This window comes from Danio rerio, chromosome 23 (genome assembly GCF_052040795.2).
Source record: "Danio rerio strain M-AB ecotype USA chromosome 23, GRCz13ab, whole genome shotgun sequence".
Taxonomy (NCBI): domain Eukaryota; kingdom Metazoa; phylum Chordata; class Actinopteri; order Cypriniformes; family Danionidae; genus Danio; species Danio rerio.
The window spans coordinates 31,301,513-31,327,599 of record NC_141043.1 but is presented as its reverse complement, the minus strand read 5'-3'; the positions used below and the strand labels follow the sequence as shown (position 1 = coordinate 31,327,599).

Here is a 26,087-nt window from a genome sequence, read left to right as displayed (position 1 = left end):
TGACAGCTGTGAGGAGGAAAAACTAAAGAGAGAAACTTCGCTGTAAGATGACACATAGAAATGACTAAATATGCGATGTTATGCATGTTTATGGTTATTTTTTTCATTGTAGGCTACTGATTGAATAAACATTCTTTTTATAAGTAAAGATGTTTACTACTGAAATTCGCTGAACTTAGTTACACGTTTGAAGGACGATGTCTCCCTCTGCTGGACGAAGATAACTGAGATTTTAAATAGATATTTAATGCCAAACTGAATATTTTGTCATCATTTAGCTACTTTTGCTTATAACTCTTTATGAATTTCTTTTTTTTTTTTTTGAGTATAAAAGAAGATATTTTGAAAGGTGGTAATTACTGACATCCATATTACTTGTTTTACTTACAATGAAAGTCATTGGTTGTCGGTATTAAAACATTTGTGTTGAAAAAAAAATCACAAACTCAAAAATTGTTTACAAACTGAGATGTCATAAGTAAAACCTTAAGGGTCAATTTGAGCCTTTAGTAAGGGAGAGTGCCATTTTTCATAATAACTATTTTTAAAAGATAATGTCTTAGACAGAAATATAGTTTTGCTCTGGTAACAAACTCTCCCAAGTATGGTCTGTCAATATCAGGTGGTATTTTGAACAAATGTAGAACAACTTCAAAATGTTATGTTTTTGAAACATAATCTGCATATTGTTACTTTTGACCCCGTCGATAGGGACAAACTAAACACAGGTGTAGGTTAAAAGTAACAAAATGTGCTAGATTTATAGCTTTATCTTTTTTATTTTAAATATATCTGACAATGACCTTGGTAACTGCAAACATATTTTGTCCTTTATAGCTGCAAAAACAAAAATTAATCAAATTGCATTATCATTTTAAATTTCTCTTCCATCAAATGTTTCAAAAATAACAATACAAACGTTTCCACCTCAGAACAGTTAAGAAACCAACATTCGTATAATATTTAATAAATATATCATCTTTTACCTTGATTTGCAATTCCAAAAACTGAAAACAATATGTTGTTCTGACAAAACAAACTCTCACCGGCCACTTTATTAGGTACACCTTCCTAGTACCAGGTTGGACCCTCTTTTGCCTTCAGAACTGCCTTAATCCTTCATTGCAATTATTGAACAAGGTACTGGAAATATTCCTCAGAGACTTTGGTCCATATAGACATGATAGCATCACAGTTGCTGCAGATTTATCGGCTGCACGTACATGATGCGAAATTTCCCGTTCTACCACATCCCAAATGTGCTCTATTGGATTTAGAACTGGTGACTGTGAAGGCTATTTGAGTACAGTGAACTCATTGTCATGTTCAAGAATCCAGCCAGAAATGATTCGTGCTTTATGTCATGACGTGCTATCCTGCTGAAAGAAGCCATCAGAAATGGGTACACTGTGGTCATAAAGGAATGGACATGGTCAGCAACAATACTCAGGTAGACTGTGGTGTTGAAACAATGCTTAATTGGTACTAATGAGCCCTGAGTGTACCAATAAAATACCACCACCACCACCAGCTTGAACCGTTGATACAGGATGGATCCATGAAGACAGGATGGATTCATGCTTTCATGTTGTTGACGCCAAATTCTCACCCTACTATCTAACGCAGCAGAAATCTAGACTCATCAGACCAGGCAACGCTTTTCCAATTTTCTATTGTCCAATTTTGGTGTACCTGTGCGAATTGTAGCCTCAGTTTTGTGTTCTTATCTGACAAGAGTGGTTTCCGGTGTGATCTTCTGCTGCTGTAGCCCATCTGCCTCAAGGTTGGACATGTTCTGCCTTCAGAGATAGTCTTCTGCATACCTTGATGTGGTTATTTGAGTTACTGTTGCCTTTCTATCAACTTGAACCAGTCTGGCCATTCTCCTCTGACCTCTGGCATCAACAATGCATTTGCATCCACAGAACTGCCGCTCACTGGATATTCTCTCTATTTCAGACCATTCTCTGTAAACCCTAGAGATGGTTGTGTGTGAAAATCCCTGAAGATCAGCAGTTTCTGAAATACTCTACTAACAACCATGCCATGTTCAAAGTGAATTGAATCATCTTTCTTCCACATTCTGATGCTTGATTTGAACTGCAGCAGATCGTCTTGAACATGTCTTCATGCCTAAATGTATCAAGTTGCTTCCATGCGATTGGCTGATTAGTCATTTGCACTAACGAGCAGTTGGGTGGGTGTACCTAATAAAGTGGCCAGGGAGTGTATTTTACTAATAAATCCTAAAATCGCCCAGTGAATGCTTTGGAATGGAAACCACGTCAAGCCTGATCCTTAACAAGCTGTATAAAGATTCCTGTGATGTCTAGTTAACCGCTACAGGCTGCACAGCTACTTCTGTGGTAGAAATACAAGATTCCCTGGAGCTGCACATCATCAGCCATTTATACTAGACACACAAGCACACACACAAAAACACAGACTCAGATGAGCTGAACCCTCCAGCTGCTTCTTACTCAAGCCTAACCAATTACCGTAAGCCAATACATGTGACATAAAGTGAGATGACAGTGAGTGGCAGACAACATTACTGGTTTGCGGCGCGAGTGTTTGGAAGCTGTTTATGACTGGTGGGTACAGGAGGAGGCCCTGTTTCTGTCACCATGTTCTGTAACTGTATCTCACAGCGCTCGGCTGTTGAAATGTGCTTACTGCTTCAGAACAGCAACCCCTCCACCCTTCCCTGCCCTTCATCTGAAGTATCGGTTTGTGCGTCACAAATAAATACTGCTGTTAATATGTTAATTGATCTGAAAGGGGTGGGATGGTCGTGTTGCATCTAAAGGAGGTTTTCAGTGAAATTATTTGTGCGACTTTGAAGATTCACGGCTGCTTGTTCTCTCTTTTGTGGTGATAGTTTGTCACTTAATATTGGGTGTAGAGTTTCACATCAGACATATTTGCCGCATTCATTTCTGGCCAGAGCCCACACCAGAGCTGTCAGTCATCTGCAGACCGATCAGGACTCATTCAGCGGGAATAATTTGTCATCAGCTGGACTTCTTGTATGTGGCCTTGTTAAAAAAAAGAAATAAAAAGTGACCAGGTTTTTGTGTGGCTAAAAAGGCATCATTTATTGCCCACACAGGAGAACTGACAAATGATTAGAGGGATCTGCATTGGGCTATGACCCAGACCCAGAATCCAACCCACAACTGCAGCAGCTCCAACATGACTAAAACTGTCCAGTCCAGAAGGAAATGCAGAAGACTGTGATTCTGTCCTTCCTTCCTTGTTTGTTTACAGTTACAATAATAATAATAAAAATAATAATTTTAATATTAATAATAATAATAATTTTAAATAATAACAAACATAATTGTAATTACATAATAACAACATTATTATTTTTATTAGTAGTAGTATTAGTAACAAATATTATTAAACCATAATTAAAACATATTTGTTGTAATTATTAAAATATAAAATTTTAAGTAATAAAATAGTTTACAAATAATAGTTAATAATAATAATAATAATAATAATAATTGTTGGCTATTTCATTATTAATAAAATACTAAATAGTAAGTTTACAAATCATGATAATTATAATTACTAGTTATAATAATTCTTAAAATTATATTAATATAACCATTAAAAAATATATATAGTAAATTAACATTCATAATATTATTTATTTATTTTCTTAATCATCATCAACAATAAGTGTTTATTGTTTTTGCTATTATTAAATATTAAATACAAATTGTTTACAAATTATAAATATTTATATTTAATTTAGTAATAATATTTAATTATTTATAACTGTAAATTACTACTAATATTACTTCTTATTTGGAATAGCAGTAGTACTAGTATATTAAATCTCATATTTATTTAACAGTAGATTATAATAGTTGCTTCTTTTGTGTTATAAAAGATCAAATATCAATATTATTGGATTTGACACAATTAACTCAACTAACTGTATGTTTGCTTCCTTTTCTGTTTATTCTAAAATGTTTCTGATATCCTTCTTCACTTACAAAATTCCCAAACTTCATCAGCGGTGTCAACACAGAAAGCCCTTGCCACTTTTATCCCTCTAATAGAAAAATCATTAGTCATGCTCCAACAAAGTTGCCCATATTATGAAATAAGACCTCAATGTTCCACTTGGATTTGGTCACAGCCCTCCTAGGAGACATTAAAGCGTCTACATCTTCCCAGCTATCAGGTGTGTATCTCACATTCCTCAGCCTGCACCTCTCTCTCTCTGTCTCTCTCTCTCTCTTTCGCTCTCTCTCTCTTTTTCTCTCTCCCTCTCTCTAGAAATGTAACAAAATGTAAGTGAATGCATCAAACCGTTTTTTTATTTTAATTTGATGTAATTCAATATTCTCAGTCCAAGATTTTCTGTACATTCAAAATATTTATGTTGCTTGTACAAAGTACTTATTTAAAATAAGCTAAAATAACACAATTCTTGAGATTGTTTGATGGCAACTTAATTTTTTTATGCTCAGTCAACTTAAATTTAATTTACATTAACTTAATCAGTTTGTGTGAAAACATGACTGAATTGTGTGGAACTCTGCCTTTTTTACAGTGTATAACAAAAAACTACGCTAAAAAAGAAGTTTGCTGCGTGTTGAAACTACTTATTTAACATGAGCTGAAACAACACAATTCTTGAGGTTTTTGGTGGGGACAACTTAATTGTTTCATGTTCATTCATTCATTCATTTTCTTTTCGGCCATCACAGCGGAATGAACCAGCTTATGTTTTCGCAGCATATGTTGTATATGTTTTACGCAGTGGATGCCCTTCCAGCCGCAACCTAACACTCGGAAACACCCATACACTCTTACATTTACACATATTCACTATGGCCAATTTAGTTTATTCAGTTGACCTATAGTGCATGTCTTTGGACTGTGGGGAATACCAGAGCACCCGGAGGAAACCCCTGTGAACACGGGGAGAACATGCAAACTTCACACAGCATGCCAACCAGTCAAATATTATTTACTGTTATTATGGCAAAGGTAAAATAAATCAGTTATTAAAAATGAGTTATTAAAACTGTTATGTTTAGAAATGTGTTCTCTAAAAATCTATATATATAGATGGCAAACCCAGGCTCATTCTGATAATAAACCCCTATATACATTTCTGAAGAAAGCAAAATACATCCCAGAAGCTACTTTTTTTTTTTTTTTGCAGTTTTTGTATTTCGCGAATATGCCAGAGTACGCTTTTGCAGAGAACATGCTGTTCTCACATAAATCTACCAGAGGACGATGCCCCTTCCTTAAACTCAACCAATAGTGTTTTAAAAAGCACCAATTGACCAGCGCCCACCCCCTTACCTAAACCCAACGGACAGTGTTTTCAAAAGCAATCTTGAAAAAGAAAATACAATTATTTACTTGTTTATTTTTTGGCTTTTGTTTAACCTGATTTCTGGAATCATTCTTCACCAAACTCGAACTCTGTTGTAGCAGTCAACTCCCCTCCGCGTCTTAAGTCTGCTGACGTACGTGTCAAGCTACCAGACAAACTGGTACAGTGGAAAAGCCATCCATATGGAGGTAAGTGGTCAGCTGGTAAGCGCAAAAAGGAATGGCGTCATACCACCCTGATGCGTTTGTTTTAAAAACGAAATGCAGCCATAGGTAGCTCTGGCTACATAATTCAATTTCAGTAGTAAAAAAAACAAAACAAAAAAAAAGTTTCTGGTTAACAGAAACTTAATTGTTTTATGTTTAATCAACTTAAATTTGTAAAAAAAAAACTCATTAACTTAATTCCTTGTTGTCCCAACACAGATGAAACTGCATATTTACAGTGTGTGTTGACATTCATATTCGCTCTCTCTCTCTCTTCATCCTAAAGCTCCATTGACACTTGACTCTTCATTCCACCTCTCTCTCTCTCTCCTAGCCGCTCGTTCTCCTGCTCTCCCCTTCCTCACACAGTTGTCCTGACTTATTAAGCTCCTGGTGTGATTCTCTGCTGGAATCTCCTGCACTTGTCCTGTATTCTCAGTGTGGTGAGATTGAGTGGGATGGGCTAAAAGAGGGAAATGTGTGCCTCTGTGTGACTGTTCTGCTGGAGACGCAAGTTCACCAGGACTATTTTGACTCCAAATATCCCTAAAGCGTCAAGAAATAGTGTCCGGACGCTCCGCTGTTCATGCCAGCGAAGGCTACCTCAGGGAGTTTGTGGTGTGGAAAGACCCTTGGAGGCAGAAAGAGGAGACGAGAGGACGGATATCAGTCAGAGGAAGAGGGTTTAATGTGGGGTGCAGGTAAGATCATCCATGAATATCTATTTCTGCTTGCAGTCACCAGTGAACACATCTTAATGCAAAACTGTTTTGCTTGGAGATACTTTTTAGTAAAAAAAATACACAGAATTTAAAAAATTCTTTAACAACAACTTTAGATGAATATAGAGAAAGCAACACTTTAAAATGACAGTGATTTAAATTGTTAAAATGGTAAAAATGCAGTTTAACTAAAATGCACTTGTTAATGTAATGCTTTGTTAATATACAGGTATACGGTAAATAACCATAAATTGACTCTCAAATTCCCTGCATGACACTTTTAATTTTGCTGACATTAAAATGGTTCTTTTTTAGTCTATTTTTTATCTCATTAGCATGCTGTGGAGATTTATGTTACATCTAATTTTGATAAATATTGTTTATTGCATTACTTTAATTGTGGGTGTGTTTCTTTGATGCACTGCAAACGATTACATAATAAGAGTCATGCTTTTACACATGGAGCGAATTACGGGGGTGGGGGGGGTGGGGTATGACCCCTAATTATCCCCCCTGAAAGACATCAAGACAAAATGTGTGTGTGTGTGTGTGTGTGTGTGTGTGTGGAGGAGGGGGGGTCTGCCCTTTAAAAGTTAAGAAATTGTTTGTCCTGATCTGTATCTTAAATAATTTTAATAATTAAAATAATAGAAAAACTTCAATATACAATTGACCACCTCTATAATTGTTCATACCATTGTGAATGCATGTTTGTGCCAAAAATATTAATTCATAAGCTGCATGCCAAATGGCACGCTATTCACTTATTCACTCAACAGCATAGTATATACAGTATATAGAGTCATCTCAAATGTAGCACTAACGTTTTTTACTAAGCGTAAATTCAAACCGTTTCCCTGATGACTTTATCGGTTGACAAATTAGCGAAATAAATGACCAAACTATCAAATAATACCGGCCATGAGCATAACCACATTCACCATTGGGAGGCGCTATAATCACTGTCATAGAACAATTTTGCTTTCACAATGCAAAATAAATAAAGTAATCCAACATGAGCCCCTGAAAGCACCGCCTCTTCCGCTAAGTGAGCAAAGCTGAGGTAGTTGAGTGCGTGAAGTGTCCAACATTTCACTCTTCATTCTACTGCTGAATGAGTGCATTATCCAGATAATTCAATTGCACTTATTATTTTTAGAGTTTTCAGTGTGAACGCACTACTTACACCATTTATACTACAAAATAGATAGAATAGTGCATAAGTATGTGATTTGGTACACACCTACAGGTTTAAAACTAGCAAATCCAGAGCACCAACACATAGTATACAGTTGAAGTCAGAATTATAAGCCACCTGAATTATTAGCCCCCTGTTTATTTTTTCCCCTAATTTCAGTTTAACGGAGAGATTTTCAGCACATTTCTAAACATAATAGTTTTAATAATTAATTTCTAATAACTGATTTATTTTATCTTTGCCATGATGACAGTAAATAATATTTGACTAGATATTTTTCAAGACACTTCTATACAGCTTAAAGTGACATTTAAAGGCTTAACTAGGTTAATTAGGTTAACTAGGCAGTTTAGGGTAATTAGTCAAGTTATTGTATAATGATGGTTTGTTCTGGAGATCGAAAAAATATAGCTTAAAGGGGCTAATAATTTTGACCTTAAAATGGGTTTAAAAAAATTAAAAAACTGCTTTTACTCTAGCCGAAACTAAACAAATAAGACTTTCTATAAAGGAAAAAATATTATCCGACATACTGTGAAAATATCCTTGCTTTGTTAAACATCATTTGGGAAATATTTAAAAAAGAAAAATATTCAAGGAGGGGCCAATACTTCTGACTTCAACTGTACGTGTTCACAAAACATGTTTCTTTAAAAAGGGTGTTTGTAGGTGTCTGTAAAACTAGATGCAGACTTTGTATTTTATTACACGCTGGTTCACACATGGAAGTTAAAGAATAAAATTAAAAATATGTGCAGTCTGTCATGGTCAATGTCATTAAGAACCACTTAATATTCCTCAAAACACTGAAAACATAATAACAAGTTTAATGAATAAATTAGATTTAATTAAATTAAATATATACATTTGGTTCACTGGGGCATATTACCGAACATAAGAGAAAAACTTGACCACCCTGATCGTCAATGTATGATTCACAACCTGCTTTTACATTACTTTAACTTAATTTAGAAAGTTAATCAGGTAATCAGAGTTAAACAATTATTAAGTTGATGTTTAAAGTCAGCTTAATTGATTCAATTTAAAATGACTAGTGAAGTTAAATGGGTATCAAAATTGGCTTCATTGGTCTCCTCTCCACCAATCAGCTGGTGTGTGGTTTGGCGTAATATGGCTGCTGTTGTGTCATCCATGTGGATGCTGCACACCGGTGGTGGATAAGATGATTCCTCCCATTGTGTAAAGCACTTTAAGTGTCTAGAAAGGCACTATGTTCATGTAAATGTGAGGAATTATTATAATTAATAATATTAATTATAATTATTAAATGGGTTCAACTTAAAAGCTATTTTTTTAAGCGTGGTGTTTAATAATTTTAGTAGAGCTTTCAACATATTAGTATGCTTCTCTGCTTGTGGAAAATGTTGTCTGTGTTTTTGTTCATTGTATGACCTTCTCATCATCACATGCTTATGGTTGTGTTTTTGTCTTTGTAACAAAGGTATGATGTGTAGATGTTAGTACTTAAAAAAAGTGTATAACGCTCCAAATTATTGAAATACGGTAGTTTACTGTACAATTTTTTACATTTTAGAAACTGTTTCTACTGTATTTTATAATGGTAAAATTCTGGCAACCACAGCTGCCAGTGTTTTTACTGTAAATTTGATGGATTTAATATTTGGTAGTGTGTTACATTACATTTTGACATTTTGTTTGTTTATATTTATCCAAAATTGCATTAAAACAGTGCAGCATTCGTGTGTTTATAGCAGCACACTGAGATGAAAGCCAATCTATATTTTCAGGGTTAAAATTATTCATGTACTATGGCATTTGCAATATAAATATACATACCTCGCAAGACATAGATGGATAGTTTGGGAGATGTGATACATCTCATGGAGTTACAACGCTAACTACTTCAGTCCACTGCAAGTATCTCATCCTAATTCAGTCGTGTCAGTGTTGTCATTACCAAGATTGTATTTCGTATGAAGGAGTGCATACTTCTCTAGGACATTTGAACCAACATTTTCAGTAGATTTACACTTCCTTGTGTCTGCGCATCAGCAATAAGAAAGCTGACCTGCAACAGTTTTGTAACAGCATTCACCAATAAATCTAAAATGTGTTTGGTCTGAGATTAATCATATAGCAATAGATGTAGTAGTATGTGAGTTTGTAAATGCACATTATAGTATGCTTAATGTGTTTAATTGAGTATCCTAACAGTTTCAGAATAGATATGTATCACTTTGGCATTAATGATTATTATTTCTTAAAAAAAAAAAACCTAGAATGTTTTTTAATGTACAGTACTTTTGATTATTTTACTTTTTTTTTTACCTATGTAAAGAACATAAGCTTCAAAAAGAAAAAATATATACTTGAAAATAAAAATAATAATGAACAAAATATTTTTGAAGTTCAGTCTATTTCTTTAGGACTCAGGCAATGTTTGTGAAATGTTTACTTAGTAATGCAACTAAATTACAAAAAAAAAAAAAAGAAAAAAAAGAAAAGAAAAACAGGAGCCTTTTATGTTCTATTGTTTTTTTTTTAAATTATTTATAATTTTGTTATGAACACAAAACTGGGTTAGACTAAAAGCAAAACAAAAAACTAGTGGTTAAAGAAAAATGCATTTTTATTTTGCTCTATTTTATGGTAATTTTCTTTAAAATATCTAATAAAAATTGTCAATGTTTTTTTTTCAAGGAAACATTTTCTAACTCTTCTAAAGTTAGAAATTGGTACTCCATATTGGTTTTGTGTGGTTTCTAAAAAAGAATATAAGCATTTCTGATTTTTGTTTGTTATTTAATGCATTAATGTCAATGCTTTATTGTTTAAAGAAATTGAGAATTTGCAAGTCACTAGCTCCAAAGGGCTTTATTTTAACAAGCTACAAGTCTAAAGTGCATGGCGCAAAAGTATTAAGGGTGTGTTCGAATTCACTTTTGCTATTTTAAGCATGGAAAAAATACTATCTGTGCCCTGGCGCATGGTCTAACAGGGTTGTGCTTATTATCTTAATGAGTTATGGGTGTGTTTTGAGTATAACGTGCATTAAATCAATCAGAGTTTCATCTCCCAATCCCTTTAAGAGTCAGTTGCGTCACACAATAGCGCATTGGCTATTTACATGGCGGACTTTGTAACTGGAAAAACTGAATGCTTCACTAGAGAGAAAACAGCTAAACAGACCATCTGCAGCGTGAGGATAAACAATGAGCCTCCTCCATTCGCCCTCTTTACTTACTCTTGACTTTACTTTTACCCTTTACTTTGCTCCTTTACTTTCATGAATAAGGAAAGGGTGTTGTACTCACTCCACTGAAGACATTCAAAAGCCTTCATATTCAATTTTGTGTGTAAGCACAAAGGTTTGTTTCAAAACTATTTCAAAAATCAGTTCTAATTTCCAGCAAACGAATAAATGAACAATAATAACAAAGTGAGCATATCCAAACACACGTCATATTCTTATGCCCCATGTAGTGATGCATGCATCTCCAAAACCCGACAGGTAGACAAATCTAAACTTGTTTTTATCAAAACAAATACAAATGTGCACATAAGAAATAATACTGCTAATAATAATAATAACATTATACAAATGCAAATTGTCATGAATAAACTGAAAAAAGCCCGCTAATAGGGTTTCATTGAGTTCATTGGGTCTGACATTGCAAGTCTGAAATAAGCAGTCACAGCTTGCAAATGCAAATCTGCATTTAGATACTCTTGGAAACTACAGATTATATATTAATAACAATAAATGATAATAATAATAATAACAATAATACTAATAATATAATTCAATGATAACAATAATGAAAAACAATTTCATGTGATTCAGTCTCGAGTTTGTACTTGATTTTTACATTTTCTCCACCATTTGTTTTCAGCTAAGCCTGACCTAGCATCAGCTTTCATATGATCATCTAACAGGCTTTTAAAAAAACGCATTTAACACAGCATTGTCATAAATGAGAATACTGAGATGTATATGTGTAAACGTCTATATGTACAAGCCCGAATATTTGCTGCGATAGACGGATGTGGACATGCTATTAGGAGTCTCTCTGTCTTCTGCCAAAGGTGTGAAATTAGCATCTCTGTGTGAGAGAGAGTGACAGTCAACTTCAACATTCCCCTCATACGCAGAGCTGGAAAAGCACACAGGCCATACGTTTGGAAATGTCTCAGGGCTCCAAAAAGCTTTCTAGAAATCTCTCCTTCTTGTCGCAACTGAAATGGATCCACTTTTGATCAATATTCTAATTTTACTGTGATCATCCACTGTCATGCAAACGGATACTCATATGTCGGCCTGCTGGCTCGGTGCTTTTCAAGGGCACAGAAGCAAAATCGTGAAGGTCTTGCACATATTTAATGAATATCCATATAAAACCCTTAACCCTGCACTCACTATGCATGCATTATCCATATTTCAAACTAAATTACATTTGGCATTTCTGTGCTGACTAATAGGGTTATCTGAATGATTTGACACAATGTGAAACACTGTTTTAAATACTAGATTACCACTTTATATAGCTGTCAGTATTGCGTTCTGCAGTGTAGGTCTGGGTTATTATAGATGTGGTGGGCTGGGCTCTGGACGTCCCTTTGACCTTTCAGCGCAGTCTCTAAATTCACCACCCGTCTGCCAGCACACACTGCTGTTGATATATACAGTGTGTTCTTGGAGCACATGGGACGTTAGGCATAATCAGTTTAGGAGGAAGAACAGAGAGGATGGAAAAAATTAAGTTATGTTGTGAAACGTCCGTTCAAAAAGTGACCTGTTTGAAAGCTGCATGAACAACCTGGCAGGAATGTGAGATGAACAAATTGGCTTTTTGGGGCAGATTTATGTCCCTTTATGCTTTTGAATGGGGATTTAAAGTCTGTGTAAAAACTCATACTTACAGCTTTTCTTCTGCTAGTGAACATTGTTGTCCTTTAGGTAAACAATTCATCTGTGTAAATTAATCCACTGAAAAAAGGATTGTTTAGGTAATTTTCAATCTGATCATTCATTAATCTGCAAAGTCACATGTTTTCAGTGGTGATCCCTATCTGTTGACATCAGTTTGACCAATGCAATTTCAAAGCAATTTGTAACTTGTTGATTTAGTGGCTAATTTGTGTGAATTTGTATGATTTAATTCCAACTATTTAGTAAGAATTGGGTTTAGAAATGGGGTTTGGTGCCACGCCTTCTTTTAAAAATCATACATTTTCATATGAACTCGTACAAATTTGTACTAATTAAACCACTAAACTGATGAAATGTAAAGTAGTTATGTTTCCTTGTGAGATCTGGGGTGCGTTTCCGAAAACCATCATTAGCCAACTAAGATTGCAAGTTGCATCGTTACAAACATGGTTCGTTGATTTGGCGTTTCCCAAATCCATCGCTCCAAAAAACATTCGGGAACTGCATCACAAATGTGCAACTACACCTCTAGAGCTGTAGTTAGAAGCATAATTCCTGATTGTGTTCTAGTTATCGCCCCTATGCCCTATCCATTTAGAACATTCCAACATTAAACTTGGAATAATTTAAAAAAACATTAAAGTCATCACTCTTATAGGTGTAATTTGCTTTCAGACTATTTTATTCCAGTTCAGTTTTAGCGGTCTTCATATTGACAATTGCTCTCCTTATAGTGTTTGTAGAAAACATGTATGCTATTTTGAATGCAGACGTGGCTCATGATAAAAGCTATAGGTGACCTATTATTTAAGAGCGGAATTTACTTTACGCCTCCAAAGCTATCCGTAAAACTCTTTATAGCAAACGTTAATGTTTTTAATTTATAGTAGGTTATTTATTAAGAAATGCATCTGTACTGTATATGACATGGGCTTGTTGGTTAGCACATTTCTGCTGTGGTTTGAATGTGTCAAATGTAAAAGTAGACTTTTTACAATAAATAAAGTTATTAAAAAATAAACAAGATCCTACTTACTACTACTACTAATAATAAATTATCATTTTTATTAACTAGGATCTTATTTTATTTCTTTATAAATAGCCTACTGTAAATTACAACCAGGCGACGCAGTGGCGCAGTAGGTAGTGCTGTCGCCTCACAGCAAGAAGGTCGCTGAGTCGCTGGTTAAAATAGAACACAATTACTGTGTTCCATTCAGAAGTTCGAACCTTGGCTCGGCTCAGTTTGTCGTTTCTGTGTGGAGTTTGCATGTTCCCCCACAGTCCAAAGACATGCGGTACAGGTAAATTTGGGTAGGGTAAATTGTCCATAGTGTATGAGTGTGTGTGTGAATGAGTGTGTGGATGTTTCCCAGAGATGGGTTGCAGCTGGAAGGGCATCCGCTGCGTAAAAACATGCTTGATAAGTTGGCAGTTCATTGCGCTGTGGCGACCCCAGATTAATAAAGGGACTTAGCCGACAAGATAATGAATGAATGAAATTACAACCATTAACGATTTATATGATTTATAAATGAGATTAAAATATGAGAAAGCTAAGTGGTTTTATGTTTAAGAATAGAATATGGCATATTCTCAATAATATTTGTAAAAGAAATGTAGGCCTTATAAGTGCCGTTTCCGTTTACATATATTTCAATTAATGTGAAAATGATTTTTTCTTTAAAGAAGTTACTTTAGAGCATCATTATGGACGTTTAATGTTATAACTAATGTGGTTCAAACGACGGATCTGCGACAGAGAAACTACTGTGTTGGGAAACACTAATCACCAACTTCTGCTTCATGCACTCTGACTTTGTTGCTTTATAAAATATGTATATCATCAGGAAATCAAATATTATTTGGTGATTTTTTATTATTATAAATGTTTCCCAAAGTTTGTGTATCTTGAACTTGTGATATTTTTTAAGATAAGATTAAGGTTAGATAAACGAAGATAAACGTTTCGAATTTTATTTTCCAGAGAACAAGCTTTTAAACAATGAATAAAATTACAGGTACTGTGCAAAAAGCGTGTGCAAAACGTAAAAACACAACAGCCAATAGACTGACTTGTCAACAGCCAATGAACTTGCTGCGTTTGAAACTATATTTGCATATGTTTTGTAAAGGTACTTTAGAAATTACATCACATGTCATGTCTATTATGAAAGATACTGTAATGGTATACTGGCAAACACAAAGGTTATTTAACCTTCCACAAAAATAGTTGTTTCACCATGATAAATGTTCATGTCGAATGATTATTTCTTATTTCATAAAAAAATATATAAGGATACACTAAATACCAAGGATTTATTTTAAACTCTGGGTAAATTATCACACAAAAAAGATAATGCCATTTGCAGTTTATGGGTTTTATGGATCTCTACTCCAACAACTTTTAAAAAGTTTAGTTAAGTTGATATATTGACATTTTAGTGGAAACAATTACTGTGTTCCATTCAGAAGGTTCATCCCTTTGCCCTAATCCATTTGAAGGGTTTTCCTTTGACAGATTTGAAGGGAAAAGACCATAGGAATATGCCCTTCCGAATGGACCAGTGTGCAACACCTATCAACTTCCATGCGCAAAAGTGTCCATCAGTAGTATACCCTTCAAAATCTTTCATTGCGAAGGGTCCTTTAATAAGACCAGTTTTGAGCACTTTTTTAAATTTGCAAATAAAACAATGATTACTGGAGAATCCTATTTCAGTGTTAAGATTCTGCAGCTTAAAGTCAAATCAGAGTGTTAAAATTGTTTCTTGGTTATTGTTTGTGAAAATCTTTCATAGTAAATTATACACCATTTTGCGTGTGTGTACATAGTCAATATTGGACCATTTTGGCTACAAAACCTTTGCTTGCAGATTTCCTTCCAAGCTGATTTTTATGACACTATATTCTGTATTTCATTCTTGTTTGACGGTGCATTATCCACTGACAGTTAGGCGATTTATAGCACCCATTTCCCTAGAATGTCTGTTTAAGTAGCAGAGGAGCATGTTGAGAATCGATGATGATGATGAACGATCTGTTAGTACACAGATTTTACAACTGCGCTTCACCCTATCCCTAGATATACAGTATCTGTGTCTGCTGAACTGGCCAACTCAGAGTCCAGATTTAATCTCTTGTGCTCTGGTCTCTCGTTAAACACATTAAAAATAGAACCTCAATATTCCAATATACCCACGGGCCTCTGGCCAGACAGGGAAGCCTTCACAGAGTCCCTAAAATGTTTTTGGCCTCGTAGCTCCAACACATGGAGCCTTTCCCCTCAGCTGGGCAGCAATCTCAGCTTGGAAAGCTCAGTTTCTCTCTCTGGCTCTTGAAGTCTCTGCATCTTTGATCCGGACTGTTTAATTTTGCATGCTAGTTCCAGGTTTGTTTGCGTCCCAGGTTTGTGTCCTGCGGGAGGTGCTTGGTGCTTGCGTGAGAGGTTTAGTTTGCAAGGCTTGGTTTGCAGTCTGGAGGCAATCCAGGCTGCTGCGCTACAGAAGTGTGTACGTTTGGGGAAGTGACTCCCCAAGGCTCGGGGTAAAAATAGCTCTCTAAATAAACCATAATTCTCTGTGTTATTAGTGCACTTAGGAGGGAGGAAGAAATACGACTTAGCAGGTATGCTGAAATCCTCAAGGATGATTCCCTGTATTGAAATGTCACAGTTATGTAAGCATTACAAAATGCTGTAAGATATCTCAGATTTTAGCTGAAACCTTGGCGCTATCCTTGGTGATCATAAAATAAAAGTCAATGGCGTTAATATTTTGAGAGTCAGAAAACCAAGCAAAACAGAACTAATGTGGAACCAGGGGTGAATATTCATTCATTCATTCATTCATTCATTCATTCATTTTCCTTGGAGGAGGGAGGAAGGAACCACCAACTATTACAGTATTTGTTTTATGCACCAGATGCCCTTCCAGTGGCAACCTAGAACTGGGAAACATTCATACACACACACACACTCATACACTACGACCAATTCAGCTTATTCAATTCACCTATACCACATGTCTTTGGACCTGTGGATGAAACTTGAGCACCCGGAGGAAACCCACGCGACTACAGAGAGAACATGCAAACCCCACACAGAAATGCCAACTGGTCCAGCTAGGACTCGAATTAGTGACCTTCTTGTTGTAGGGCAACAGTGCAAACCACTGAGCCACTGTGCCACCCCAGAGGTGAACAGTAACAAAGTAAATGTAATTTTTTACTCTACTTAAAGTGTTAGGGAACATTCAGTCATCATTTACTCACCCTTCATTTGTTCAATATATATTTGAGTTTATTTCTTCTGTTGAACACAAAGGAAGATATTTTAAAGAATGTTGGTAGCTGGCAGCCCTTGACTTCCTTTTTTTCTACTATAATTTTTACATTATTTACATTATCTGGCAGTTCATTCCGCTGTGGTGACCCCTCATGAATAAGGAACTAAGCTGAAGGAAAATAAAAAGTGTTATCTTTTAGTCGATTTATAACTATATATAGGCCTTTTATAAGCTTTTAAATGGATCTTATCATGTTTACAGTTTGTATTCTCTTGTTGCATAATGATATAAAGTTTATAAAATGTTGAGAATCTGTGAAGAAATTCTTCCTATCTTTATAGGGCTGCAATGTACCACCAGGAGTCACAGAGACAAATGCTGTTTCAATTTTTTTTGCTTAAAATGAATTTATTTCTTGAATCGCCATGGACCATGGTTCAACTAAGAATCTTCTACTAAAGAAAAAAGTGACTAAAAAATACACAAGTGTCCTTGTTGCATAATGACATAAATTGAATATTAAGAATGAAAGAAATGAAAAGTCAATTTCAAAGATCTCAGTGTGTCTTCAGGACACCCAAGCTTTAATGTTGTTTTATCTGTACTTTGGGAAGTTTATTTATAAACTAATTTGGAGAGGATCACGTGCTTATGATTGTACACGTCTGGTCCTGCATTAGACTACAATTGAGTCACCAATCAGATGATTCCTAACTCACTATAAACAACCAGTTTCTTATCTCAGTATCTTTGTCTTGAAGAATCCCTCCCACCCACACCTACTTTGCGACACGGTGGCCCAGTGATTAGCGCTGTTGCATCACAGCAAAAATGCTGACTGATTTAGTAGGGACTTTAACCAGAGACATTGTTGCTGTAAGGTAACTGCTAATTTTTTATTTTATTTTATTTTATTTTATTTTTGAGTTTGCTCGTTCTCTCTGTGCTCACGTGGGTTTTCCCAATGGTTTTCTCCCACAGTCCAAAACACATAACCTAAGTAAATTGAACATAACAAATTGACACCATAATCAAGTCGTACATCACACCTGAGCCATCCCATATCTGTCACTAGTCAGAAAGAAGTCGGGGGAGTTCATCAAGATTTTATAAGCTCAGGGTTCTCTTCCGAGGCAGCATGCCAAACAAGCTGCTTACCAATCATCAGCTAGTTGTGAACTCTTGAAGTTGTTGTTTTTTTCTGTACATTATACATTTTTTGAATTATAAAGTTACTACATTAAATGAATCACCATGGACTACAGTTCAAGCTAGAAATCCTCTTTTACTGATGATTATATTTTATTGTCTTTGACTGCCTGATGTTTATTATTTTTTAGGTGTACTACCTCTTTAAATGTTGTTAAAGGGAAAGTTCACCCCCAAATGTTGTCATTATTTACTCATCCTCCAATTGATCCAAACTTGTTTGAGTTTCTTTCTTATGTCAAACACAAAAGGACTGAAGAATGTAGAGTGAAAAACAGTCATTGACTTTTTGTATATTTTGTATTCTTACTATGGATGTCAATTGCTGCTTTATTCCAAAATTCTTGTTTGATCTTGTTTTGTGTTCAACAGAAGGAAGGAAAAATGTATAGTCTCTTGAGTGTAAGTTAATGGTGAGGATTTTTTCCTTTTTTTTGAGTAAACGATCCTTTTATAGAATAATTTTCGTGTGCAATAGCACTTCTGAAGCTGCAGAGGGCAGCAGAGCGCTTTCTGTCCTATCTGTTGGGTTCCAAAGTCAGGAGATTTTACCATAATGAAATGGACTGTAGAACAGGAGTCAAATCCCTGTCCTCTGAGTGTGTCGCAGTGCAGGTATATTCTGGCAGGGATTTTATGGTTGGATGTGGCAAGGGAAGGTGTTCTAGGCTCTCTTTTTTTCCTTCATATGGTTGCAGGGATATAGACAGATTATAGGCTTCACAGAACCTCTTGACTTACACTCCGGCTCTTGGCCTACTGTAAGATGGCCTCACATGGGCCTGTGATTAGTTTTTCTTGCAGCAAATCTGTTTTACTGCTTTATTTACCATTAAAATAGTTATGTTACAATAAATTAGATAAGGTTAATGTGCATTTTGACTTTTGGGAATGCAAATATTATGAATTATTATAGTTCATCACAATATAACTACTGTGGATCGTTTTTTCAGTGACTCTTCTTGCAGTTTCTAAGATTGCATGTGGTGATCTTTATACACTGAAAAACATATTCAGTGAATTAACTTAAAAATACATTAAATATAATTAAAATATATTAAATAGGTATTAAGTAAGCGGTTGCAAACAATTTATATGGTTTGAATTTAAACATTAATTTAGTAATGTTCTACTTAGGGTGGCACGGTGGCTCAGTGGTTAGTACTGTTGCCTCACAGCAAGCAGGTTGCTGGTTCAAAATGAACAATTTATTTTGTAACTAATTTATTTTGTAATTTTGAAATAATTCATTTGTAACTTTAATTTGTGGTGCAAAAGATAATACTGTAAGAGTATGTGTAAAATACAGTATATGTGATCTAAAATGTACTGTGAGTTACTTTATATTAAGCTCTTGTTTGCTGAACTTGGTAGCATCACTTCCTGCACTTTGTTATTTTGGTCAGATTATTAATAAAGCTGTTGATTCAGAAATAAATATGTTAAATATTACTTAAATTTGTTTGTTTGAATGATGTTATTCGTGTTTGCTTCAACTTTTTGGACTCGGGATGTCCATGTGCTGTCATCTCATAGAAATAGGATAACCAGCTTCTGGTGGTTGTCATGAAGATAATGTTACTAGTCTCAGATTAAATGTTTACAGACCACCCACAGACTGTAGACTGACTGCCTGATGCATATATTGGAAAGTCTTTTTGACTGTAAGACTGCAGGTTTTCTTTCTTTCTTTTCTTTCCATCTAAGTCACAATGTTAATGTACAATTAAAGGCAAAATTATTGGGCCCCTGTGAAATTGAAATTCTTTTTCAAATATTATTTCCCAAGCACTGTTACATAGAATAAAAAAAAAAAATTCAACACATTTTTAAACATAATAGTTTTAAAACATTTCTTATAATTAATTTCTTTAGTCTTTGCCATGATGACAGAATATAATATTTAAGTAGCTATATTGCAAGATACTAGTATTCAGCTCAAAGTGCAATTTAAAGACTTTAATACGATAATTAGGATGACTAAACATTAAGGTTGGTTAATTAAGCATGACACTGGACAACAGTCCAAAACATTTGGTATCACTTTATTTTGATGGTCTCTTAAACGCATTTTGTTGAATTTAATTTACATTGCATCTAAATGCCAAATAATTCTCAATAGATTATACGTAGACGATTAGGGTTGGGGTTAGTGCAAGTTGACATGTACTTGCAAGGTTTCTTACAGTCAGTTTAATGTCTATTGAAGGAGTATCAGCAGACATTAAGCAGACAGTCTACTAGTACTCAAATGAGAAAATCATTGGCATGTAGTTGCAGTGCAACTTTTAGCCAACAAAATGTGCAATAGGGACCATAAAAATATAGAGACTAATAATGATAAAAAAAAAAGCAATCTATGATGAGATTAGATGATTGCAATGTTTTTGGGAAATGCAACCCAGGGTAGATGCTGCATGGTCATCTGTTGTATTTATATTACCTTAGTTGTCATGTAATGGTCACTGTGTGTTTACACTTGTAGTTTGGTTCTCTTAAAATAAACTCATAAACATTAATTATTAAGTTTTATAATACAAAACAACTGCTAAAAACAAAACTATAAGTATTGTAACCTAAACTTTTGAGGCACTTTTAATAAACATTTGGTAAGCATTTTCTGATAAATACATTTTCATTATTGATATCCGCACCTTTTGGCGTTTGCTTTCCACTGCGCACGTGAGCTGGAAAAGTCCTACATATGCAAAGTGTTTATGCAGACATTTTAGTATCGTAAAAATTAATCAAACAATGTCGCTATCTCCCTACAATACTTTTGCATAACTCTATTTTTATTTTAAAATTAAGTCAATTAAAAGAACTTTTAAGCGATCACAAAGCTATTGTGTGAATATTAGAGAAAAAAGTTTTATATTGTACATGGCAGAATGTATTTCTGTAACATTTTTGTGAAAATTGTTGTGAAATGTTTAGCAAATAAAAGATCTTTTGATTTATGTTAAAGTATTTATGATTCTTTATTTTAAATGGAAAAGATGCATTACACTTATAGATTTTTTTTTACTGAAAATAAATTGACGCATTTTGAATATAGCAAAATGCCTTTAAATAGTTCTTGAAGGAACACATTTAACATTTCAAACCGGAAGTACAAATTTGCTTGAAATAACGCAAAAACAACCAATTTACACTTTTTAGTGAAATATAGGTGTCTTAATAGTGTTTTTAGCAGTGTGGGACACATATACGACTGTCAACAGCTCAAAAAATGTGTTTTGGTGTTTCGTGACCCTTTAAGGTACAGAGTGTCGTTTCACTGTAGTGGTACCTTCATGGATCAGATTTGTACCTTTGATGTAGGTACAATACTGTATCTGCAGGTTTTAAAAATCGAAGGTAAATTTCGGTTTCCCATGGTACAAATCATGTCCTTAAAGGTACAAACTGCAATGGTACAAATTTGTTTCTTTGTCAAATTCTGTTCCATAAAAAGGTACTGCCCTAGTGACAAGGGTTTGTGCAGTCTTTGGTACAACATTGTACCATTTTTCTGAGAGTGTACAGTAGAAAAGAGTCATTTACACAGTGCACACTTTCATCTAGCTGGATGTTGTAAACAAATATTCTCTTGAAGAATTCTTTTGATCTCTTGAAGACGACGGTTCAGGTAGAGCGCAGGATGTCTATTTTACTTTGGCTTTTTAGTAAAAATATTTTTAGTAAAATAAATAACTTGATATTCTCATCAAGTGTCGATTAATCTGTTTCCTACTTTCTCTTTTTTTATGCGATTTGTCTTTAATGCCTCTCAGTGTGCTTCAGTGGTGTCAGAGCTGTCAAACACATGCAGAGCTAATTGAGTTAATTGAGTAACAATTGTTGAGATGTGGGAGTTACTGTAGGGTGGCTTGTCAACTCTTCTTCACAACACTCTTATCTTTTCACACCTGTTTTTAATAGTCATTCTCCTCACGCTGTGACCGTACGCATCCGAGACTTCACACACACACATTCACACGGAGCCAAGGGGTGCAAGAGGATCCCCATACTTGGATTTCACCCTCTCATCATGACATCCATTAAAGTCCTGCTGGGTCCCAGTCCCTAGCGGGTAGACAGCACATTAGCGCTTGGACCATTGAGCTCAACAAGGCCCTGCTCTGAATTATTGATCTCAACACAACTAATGAGGAAACCCTATCCCCTCTTTTGATGAGACACACACACACACACACACAGAGACATACGCACGCACCGCAGTCACACTTCTGTTTAAGCTCTGTAATGTCGTCGAAACTGCCCACCCAGCCGTCAGTTGGTTTGCCAGGACTGGGGGGTCCATATAATCAACCTGTTAATCAGTGCATTGACGTTCACAGGCTCAAATGGCCTCGCTGAAAGGACCAGTGCTGCATTTCCCTTCGTAAGCATATGTAGATCGGAGAGAACATTGCAATCATCTAAACTGATCATATCATTAGTGGCAATGTTTTTGGGAAATGCAACGCAGGCGTAGATGAGTTAACATGCTGGTCTAATCTAGATGCCGCATGGTTATCTGTTGAATTTATATTACCTTAGTTGTAATGGTCACTGTGTGTTTACACTGGTAACACTTTACAATAACAGTACATGAATAATGATGTGTTAATATGTCAACTAAACATTACTTTATTATGAACTAATGATGAATTAATGCATGTGCTAACCGTGAACTAACTTTAACTACAACATAAGTTCATGTGTGAATAACAGCTACCTAAATTACTTGTTAGTACATGCTTGTTTGTTAATTAATGTATTAATACCACATTTATTTGTGCTTTATTTAACAATCATAAACTCATGACATGTTAATATATACAACTGAAGTCAGAATTATTAGCCCCTCTTTGCATTTTTCTTTCTTTTTAAAATATTTATCAAAGGATGTTTAACAGACCAAGGAAATTTTCACAGCATGTCTGATAATATTTTAAAGGAAATCTTATTTGTTTTATTTCAGCTAGAATAAAAGCAGTTTTAAATTTTTTAGAAACCATTTTAAGCTCAATATTGTTAGCTCCTTTAAGCTAGATTTTTTTCGATAGTCAACAGAACAAACCATCGTTATTCAATAACTTGCCTAATTACCCTAACCTGCCTAGTTAACCTAGTTAAGCCTTTAAATGTTACTGTAAGCTGTATAGAAGTGTCTTGAAAAATATCTAGTAAAATATTATTTACTGTCATCATGGCAAAGATAAAATAAATCAATTGTTAGAGATGAGTTATTAAAACTATTGTGTTTAGAAATGTGTTGAAAAAAATCTCTCTATTAAACAGAAATGGGGGGGGGGGGGGGATAAACAGAGGGGATGATAATTCAGGGGGGCTATTAATTCTGACTTTAAGTGTACGTGTATCATGCCTTTACTTAGAGGGGCACATCATCATTAACCCATTCTTAACTACTCATGAACTCTTTATCGATGTCTAACTAGTTCGTTTGCACTAAATAACAACAGAAAAGTGGGTAACACTTTAGATTAGGTCACAATTCATGCTATTAACTACTGGTTTATGACTTCCCTATTATTAAGATACTAACGGTTCATTATTAGTTTTAAAGTATGATCTTATTCTGCATCCCTAATACTACTCAAATCCTAAAACCAACTTCTACTGTACTAATTATTAACAAACAACTAATTAGTGGTTTATTAAGCCAGTAGAGTTAGTTAATGGTTTGTTAATACTGTGATTTGTGAGCTAAACTAAAGTTTTACCGAAAAAAGTGTACCGTCAACATCAAATGTTTAAACAAAACGAATAGTTAAGGATGAGTTCATGATGATTTGCCCCTTCAAGTAAAGTCATGACATAGTTATACATGAACAGCTCATGTGTTCATGTTGGTTACATTTAGCGTAAACTTAAATGTTAATTAATACATTTATTAACGTACTAACAAGAAATAAAGGTGGTCGTTATTTACACACAAACTCTTGTGAATCATGTTGTAGTTAGTTTATGATTAGCACATGCATTAACTCATCATTAATTCATGATATAAAGTCATGTTTAGTTTACATATTAATACATCCTCATTTATTTACTGTTATTGTGAAGTGTTACCTTTACACTTGTAGATCTGCGTGGGGAAAATTCCCTAACATGGGTCGGGAAAGTGTTTCTAAACTTTTATGATTTTCTTTCTTCTGTTGAACAATATAAGACATACTGAAGAATGTTGGAAACCAGCAGACATCGACATTCATAGTAAGAACAAGCCATGTTCAACAGAGGAAAGAAACTTAAACAGGTTTGGAACAAGTGGAGGATGATGACAGAAATTTTATGTTTTGATGAAACAAGTCAAAAACTGAATATTCAAAACGTGCTGGGTGTAGAAATGATGTTTTTTTAATCACCTGAGATCTTCTGAGGAGCTTATGTGATGTGTAATGGAGTCAAAACAGTGGCAGGAATCACACAAATGAACATCTGCTGCTAGGAGATGTATTTACAACACCTGTATTGAACAGTGATGGGAAACAAAAAATACATTAAAACACAGGGATAATCAAGCATTCTGACCTTCACATCTTATGATAGCATGTTCTGTTTTTGTTTGTTTAGAAGTCTTTGATCTGTGTTAGATTTACATTTCAGTCTAAGTACTCCAGAGTTTGTTATGAAGCAGATCAAGACCTTTCTTTTCAGCTGTCCCAGTCTGCTTGTTTGGTGTGCAACTCTCATGCTTATGCAAATGAGTCACAAAAAAGTCACCTGAGTTATTTAAGTCAAATGTGCCATGTCTGAATGTTTCCTTTTTAAAGTTAATCTTTAAAAATGGGTATTTTGTTTCATACTGTATATTATAAACAAGGTTTTTCTTTTTCGAGTCTGTGACCCCCAAAATAACAATTCCAATGACTCGCAACCCCATTATCCTCTGAGGTAGTTATAAACATACAAGCATTGCACATAATGGTCCACACACACCAATAGGCCTATATAAAGACAAGCATAACGGCAAAAAAGTGCAACAGTCTAACAATCATATTATTCTTTTTTTGGCACAATGTGTACTACACAAGTCTATTCTTGGTTTAATTTTGGAGACCACCACTTGAAGATCATCCTCTATTTTTAGTCGTGTATGATTTTTAAAATAATAAAAAAAATATATATTTTTAATGTATGCCAGTGCCATAAAAGTGTCAACATTTACCATGGTGCTGTAAAATCTGCTGCAACTGATGCTATTAATATTATATATTAAAATTAATATTGTTAATAAAATGTAAACACCCAGGGGTCATAATCTAAAGGGAAAAAAATGAAAGGCTGATGGCTTTTTATTTGCATGATGTTGTTTTTTAATGTAACTTGTAAATACTATTTTCTAAGCCCATGAAGCCCTGATTACTGCATCTTTTCAGACAAAGTAATATACAAAAAAATATATATTTTTTATGGTGGTTCTTTCTGAGTAGGTAGTGCTGTCACCTCACAGCAAGAAGGTCGCTGGGTTGCTGGTTCAAACCTCAGCTCAGTTGGCGTTTCTGTGTGGAGTTTGCATGTTCTCCCTGCATTCGCGTGGATTTCCTCCGAGTGCTCTGGTTTCCCCCACAGTCCAAAGACATGTGGCACAGGTGAATTGGGTAGGCTAAATTGTCCGTAGTGTATGTGTGTGTGTGTGTGTGTGTGTGTGTGTGTGGATGTTTCCCAGAGATGGGTTGCGGCTGGAAGGGCATCCGCTGAGTAAAAACGTGCTGGATAAGTTGGCGGTTCATTCCGCTGTGGCGACCCTGGATTAATAAAGGGACAAAGCCGACAAGAAAATGAATGAATGGTTCTTTCTGAATTGGTGCTGGACAAGCTGCTGAAATAACAATAGTGTTGTCTAAAGAAAAAGTTAGTTGACCTATTGAGGCTTGCTGGTAAAGCTAGTTAAGACTCGTTTAGAATTTAATTAAAAACGCATATAAGCTTAATTTGAAGTTTGAATTTAAGGAAACAACCTGATGTGTTTCTGTTGGCTTCATTGAGTGTGATGCGGCTTGGATGAGAATCAGTACCTCCAAGTCTGAGGCCATGGTGCTCCACCGGTGGTTTGCCATCACCAGGTTGGAGGAAAGTCCTTACCCCAGGTGGAGGAGTTCAAGTGTCTTGGGGTTTTGTTCACGATTGAGTGAAGGATGGAATGTGAGATTGACAAGCGGATTGGTGCA

At 35.0% G+C, this 26,087-nt stretch overlaps 1 protein-coding gene across 1 annotated transcript in view; it reads left to right on the top strand.

Moving 5' to 3' along the window:
• The first annotated feature begins 6,069 nt into the window (after positions 1-6,069).
• The window catches only part of znf385a (zinc finger protein 385A), a 142,111-nt gene continuing 122,093 nt past the window's right edge, over positions 6,070-26,087 (top strand). Inside the window, exon 1 of the mRNA XM_087307295.1 lies at positions 6,070-6,278. Within this exon, the coding sequence (XP_087163421.1) occupies positions 6,164-6,278 (115 nt within the window). The 5' untranslated portion in view covers positions 6,070-6,163. The remainder of the gene's footprint in view (positions 6,279-26,087) is intronic.